This window comes from Cucurbita pepo, unplaced genomic scaffold (assembly GCF_002806865.2).
Source record: "Cucurbita pepo subsp. pepo cultivar mu-cu-16 unplaced genomic scaffold, ASM280686v2 Cp4.1_scaffold000109, whole genome shotgun sequence".
In the NCBI taxonomy this organism is placed as follows: Eukaryota; Viridiplantae; Streptophyta; class Magnoliopsida; order Cucurbitales; family Cucurbitaceae; genus Cucurbita; species Cucurbita pepo.
The window spans coordinates 64538-70678 of NW_019646433.1; the positions used below are offsets into that span (position 1 = coordinate 64538).

Genomic DNA, 6141 nt, shown 5'->3' on the forward strand with positions numbered 1-6141 from the left:
TTTAACAAACTTTCAAGCTACATTTCTTCAAGCGTGCATCCACAGTCAACCTTTGTGCCACAATGCAATAACATCAAAACACCAAGGAATGCTTATTAAGTATATGATTATACAACACCCTATAACAAATCATGTTTATAGTAACATAAACATGGAACTGAAACATTTTCATTATTCGTCTTAGGAACCGAAAATTTACACTACCTATGGTATAGATACCCACAGATCTGGGAAGAAAAAATCAATGAATATGAATACTGAATGCATATAGTTTAAATGAAGGTATACGGTACTATGAGATCATCCAGGCTTCTAAGAGCTACTCCAGGAATTATTTGGTTCAGTGCCAGAGATCATACGCATACTCTTCTAGTTGGTTTCAAAACTATGATGAATGCAGTGTTTCTAACCAAAATGAAAACCTGTGGATTTGAAAGAGCTGTTGGTTTGATTAGGCAATCTAAGAACTGCAACAATTCCAGCCGCGAGCGCACATATAGACGCCAAAGCAAATGCAGGAATGTTTCCTCCATTGAATAATGCATCCCATGGCCCAGCTCCCAGGGATACAATCATCTGAACGAATCAATTATAAACAACCCAGAATTGTTGAAGTCAAAACCAAAAGTAATTTAATACTATCTAAAATGTTATTGCACATACTTAAACAAATAGAAAAGATGATGTGAGATCCGATATTGATTGGGGAGGAATGGAACCTCTTTTATAAGGGTGTGGAAGCCTCTCCCTATCATATGTGTTTTAAAAAACCTTAAAGGGGAAACCAAGAAGGAAAAGCCCAAAGTGGACAATATGTGCTAATAGTGGACTTGAGCTGTTACAGATGGTTCCTATGACCTTCATAGTAGTTTTGTTTTTTTCTATAATAGCTATAATATGTTCGTTGTCAATACCTGGAGAGGAAAACGAAACACCCTTATATAAGGGTGTGGAAACCTCTCCCTATCAAACGCGTTTTAAAAAACCTTGAGTGGAAGCCCAAAAGGAAAAGGAAAAGCTCAAAGAGGACAATATCTGCTAGCAATGGGCTTGGGCTGTTACAGATGGTTCCTATGACGTTTAAACATCTTCATAGTAGTTTTGTTTTTTCTATAATAGCAATAATATGTTCGTTGTCAATAATACCTGGGGAATAACAACTGCAAGATTGAGAACACCTATAGCCAATCCTGTAAAAAATCAGTCTCTGAAGTATCAGAATCCAGTTAATCTGTAAACACCAGGAAAAACAATACTAGATGAACACCATCCGAACCTTGCCCACCACCAGAATCAGCCGTCAATTCTGCTGTCAAAGAGAAGGGAACACTATATGTTATCTGCAACAGAAACAATGATGAAACCTTTAACTACAAGGGTGTGTGACGTAAATAGAAATTAAAAAGAGATACGTTGACATTTACAGCGAGAGGAAAACCAAGAAGAGTAAAAACAGCCAAGGCAGCATTTTTTATTGATGAATTTCCCCCGATAACGTGCTCGACTCCTTCAGAGTACTGACTGACGGATATTAAACTGATAATAGTAGTTGCCGTCATGCATGCAAACAACATAAAGTTGCTCATTGCCCAGACAAGTCTTGCTCCCATTCGCTGACACATTGGCTCTATAAAGAAAGAACTGATACCAAGAACAACCTATACCAAAATAAAAACAAACAAACAAAAGATTAAGATCTGATACACTTTGTAAGCAAATAAACACCATAAAAAACATCCAAAATGTAATAAAGATAACTCATACTTGACTCAAACTAGAATACCACCAAATATATGAAAAAAATCGATCTAGTAATGTATTCATATCTGAGTTCTTACAGAATTCAAGAGCAAACCAAATGCACCTTCTCTGACACCCTGATCATAAACCTGTTTGTCAGTCAAACTGCCTTTTGGGTCCCCATGGTTCACTTCCCTTCCCATCCAATCCGTGTCAAATAAGAAGAAGGGAAACCAGGATAACTGCGTGTAAAATGCAAGCACCAAAAATAATATTCAAGAGTGGTCTATATATGGATCCACATAACAAATTACTACATCCACTGGCAAATTGTAATGACCTTTTTTTTATGGATAGAAAGCTAAGAGAAAAATATCATAGCAGAAACAAGATTATAATTAAGAACAGTAGTACGTACCCAGCTAAGAGCCATCACAAGAAGCACTGAATGCATGGCCGGTGGTAAATGTCTTAAACTGGTCAATAATTTAACTACCACTGTTGCAGGACCATCATAATACCCTTCGCTGTGATTCTCCTTAATTTTTGATTTTGAATCTTTCAAATTCATATTTTCTTGATATCCATACTCAACATTGCTCCCATTCAAACTGTTAAGTTCTGGTTTTAAAATATCAGGACAATTTTGTTCATTCCCGTTCAACAGAGGAGCAGAATCTGATAAACGTGGCGGTTGATCTACAGCAGTAAGTGGAACTTCGTCGGCAAAATATATGGTAACAAGAGTACATATGGTTAGAAAAAGCTGCATACGTGAAATGCAGATGTTAGAACTGCAGTTGGAGAACAAAGTTTCAGTCACAAGCCAAAAGATGAAAGAGTTAACTTCAGTTACGGAGTACATGAGCATAAGAACTAAACATGATAGAGAATCTTTCTTTTTTAAATGGGTGAAGAATATTAGTGCACAATTGCTTCATTCTTCTTATAGTGATCACCGTAAGCAAAATCCTACATCATGCAAAGTATTGAACTACAAGCATATCAGTAACTCACCACAGCAACAAGAAATGCTGCTTTAAGGTTCGCACAGGCTTCACAGCAAGCATTACTCAAAAGGAAAGGAAACCATCTGCACAAATATGAATCATATAGAAAAAAGTCACAAAATACGAACTAATCTCAGAAAACCTTGGTCAAACAAATAGCACAAATGCAAATTTATGTATGGAAACATTTAGTTATCTAAGATCTGGTTCAAAATATTACTTGTGCCAGTTTCCGTTAGCTCCTGCCGAAAAACCTAGGATATTACCGACAGCCATCCATGAACAAAATACCGCATTTGCAATATTGTGTTGATCAGGACCTATAATAAAGAGAACAAGAAACTAAATTGAGGTCACATATATTCATGCCAACAGAAACTAAATGCATTATATTAACAGTAAAATTATTATCTTTTTTTGTAAGGGGAGGGAGTAACCTGACAAATCAGCTAGAAGAGCACGAGCAGGACCCTGAAAGATGGTCACAAAAAAACTTAAAAACTCATACAGATACTTTAAATACAGAAGAGAAAGAAAAATACAAGTACCTAGTGCTTTTAGGTAATACCTGCACCGTATTGTTTGCAAGATCAAGCATCCAAAAGCCTATTACAAATATAATAGCCGCCCTCACTCGTGTACCTTTGTATACACTTCACGAGCATGACCAAACAAGTTAGAATTGCATGCTTGTTCACATTAACAGATACAAGAAAGAGCCAAGAAAGATTATAAAAGAATTTTTTTTATTAAGATGCTCCACAAACCTGCAGTGTTCATTCGTGTCTCCTAGTATATATCCAACGTCAGCAGAAAATCCAATCAACACCACCTATTAAGAATAATAAATAACCATTTGGTTTCTAATACTTAAGATGATAATTGTTAATAAAAAAGGAAACAAAACAAGTACCCAGAAGAACACAGCTTACAGCAACTGCTATCATTAAAGACCCAGCAAGAATAAAGGGACGCCTCCTTCCATATTTTGAAGAACACTTATCACTCCATATACCGACACATGGTTGAACCTAGAAACCAAATATTAAATAAAATAAGTGAGTAATAAAAAACAACGAAGATGGATATTTCTGTTGCTTCAACACAACTTTATCCTTCACATCAAGAAGAAAGAATCCGAAGCAAGGTAAATACTAAGTAAATGACCATAATTAAGAGTCAAGGGTAAGCAGAAGAGTAACCAAAGTACAAAAAGTTTCTGAAAGTTCATTGCCATCCAGTCCCGGGAAGAGCTTGAAATAGTCAATCCCTATGTTATTGATAATTAAGGGCATATATACAAAACATGTGCACAGGGCATGCGACCCATCAACCTACTAGCGATGGGGGAGAAAACATAGCATGTCGCAACAAAAGCTTGATTTGAGGCATGAACAAAAACAAAAACCCCTTAGCACCCCGGGACGGGAGTGGGGGACGGCCCTACGCGCAGACAACAATAGCACCAGCTCTACGAAGTTGGAATCGAATCTTTCTGTTGGCTTGCCAAATTTTTTTGTGAATTAGAATGAAAGGGCTAGAAGCTCTAGCTCCTAGCTACTTCGACTAGTATCAAATATATTCGAAAAGACAAAGGAGTTTAAAGAAATTTCAGGCAGCAAAAAAAGGGGGGAAATCCATATCTTGTCAATCTTCAAAGATCAAGATCCGTCTAGCCTTTAATACTACTTCACATCTCCTCTTCTTATAATGCAAACCAACTAGGCAATATAAACAAGCTTTCTTTGAAGAGTGCATGTCAGACACAAGCCAAGCAACAGACTACTAATGATTACCATGTCCTGATCTTCTGTGCCTCAAAATGTTGACAAAAACCATACAAAAAAGAACCAGATGGCAACAGATATTAATAAAAAAAGCGACCAATTCAGCATGTCATGATTATATCTAACTGACACGATTATAAGCCCACCGGACAATCACCTACCCCAAAAAACAGCCAAAAAAAAAACTCATGAAAAACTGGGTAAGTGATCATGGCATGAACTCAATCCCTCAAATGGATATGAATTTACAAATAGTTGAAGCTTCTGATCCGCGGTGGTTGACAGCATACTAAAGAAAAATTAGCCTTACCCTATTAATCTATAAACATGGTAAGATACAATTTCAATGCATAATATTTCAATCATTTACACCAAAAGTTAATTGAACAACGGGTGGATTTTCTATGAATCAGGGATGAATCTTTCACCAATGTCATAATTAACGGGTAAAATTAAGGAAGAAGATTATCATCACGTACCACGAGCCCAGTGATGGGACCGCAAAGCCAAATAAACGAAGAAAACGCATGCTCAATTCCGAGTGTCTGCAAAATTAGACCAAAAAAAGAAAAGTCGAAGAAATTGGCAACCAGTAAAGTGTAAAATTAGGGGGAGGAAACTATAAACAAATGCAGCAAATACTTGACCAATGTCGTAACTAAGGAATAATCAGAGGAAGATTTTCGTAGAAAGCAATCTGAATGCGACTCAAGGACGAAATTAAAATCAGAGCAGAAGTGAGAAACAATACCTGAATATATGGCGTTAGTAGGGAAAGCTGTAATGCCCAGCCAAATTGAACACCGGCAGCGATAGTACAACTGAGAATTAAGATAATCAAACTATTGGGCGTAGATCTAACATGAGGCGCTGACGATGAACTGTCTGGGCTTCCATTAGGAAATCCATCAGAAGGAGGAGAATTGAGATCGATCCCTTGAAGCTGCTGTTCATCGACAGCCACCATCTCCACTTCTGCATCATGGATGTTCCTGTACGGAACCCTGAAGGAAACCGAGTTGGGCTTCGCCGCCATGGCTCGAGCTAATCAACTGCAAGGGCAAAATCGCCCCACCGATCTAAAGCTTCCAATGGAGATCCTATCACAGTTGCGGTTACAAGAGGGACAGAGTACAGATTAAGGAATCGCAGATGGATGAAATGTAATGGAATGAAAGACCAATCTGTGGCTGCAGTTGAAATCCACCGCCATTACAGAAGCACAACAATTCTATCGCCTTTAATCACACGGCGCGAGATCTTGGGGTCTAAGAAAATCGAGTTTTGAAACTTTGAATGAACACTATTTTTCTTCTGAAAGGAACTTTGAATTCATACTTAATTCATGAAATTTCTACAATTAGGCTGTTCTTTTGAAATTGCATTTCAATGATCGTTTTAGCTGTTGAAAGTGATTCCCAATAGTTAAGAGAAAAAAATTCTTAGTAATAAACATACTTTCCTCTCCCACTTATGTTATCGTACCATTAAATGCTACAACCAAAAAGCTTTGATATCCAATTGTTGTAGCGAAATGTCACAACTATATATGCTTTGATACCCAATTGTTGTAGCGGAATGCCACAATCAAAATACTATGATAC

General features: G+C 37.2%; 1 protein-coding gene across 1 annotated transcript; it reads right to left on the reverse strand.

Moving 5' to 3' along the window:
- LOC111783874 (sucrose transport protein SUC3-like) lies at nt 1-5903 on the reverse strand. The gene is made up of 14 exons (XM_023664707.1): nt 5289-5903; nt 5017-5082; nt 3683-3781; nt 3518-3582; nt 3319-3403; nt 3188-3221; nt 2971-3070; nt 2758-2833; nt 2159-2506; nt 1839-1982; nt 1425-1658; nt 1277-1340; nt 1147-1190; nt 1-576 (listed from the first exon to the last, which is right to left on the reverse strand). Exons 1-14 carry the CDS (start codon nt 5571-5573, stop codon nt 406-408), a joined length of 1815 nt encoding a protein of 604 aa, XP_023520475.1. The 5' UTR covers nt 5574-5903; the 3' UTR covers nt 1-405.
- Between the last annotated feature and the right edge of the window lie 238 nt (nt 5904-6141).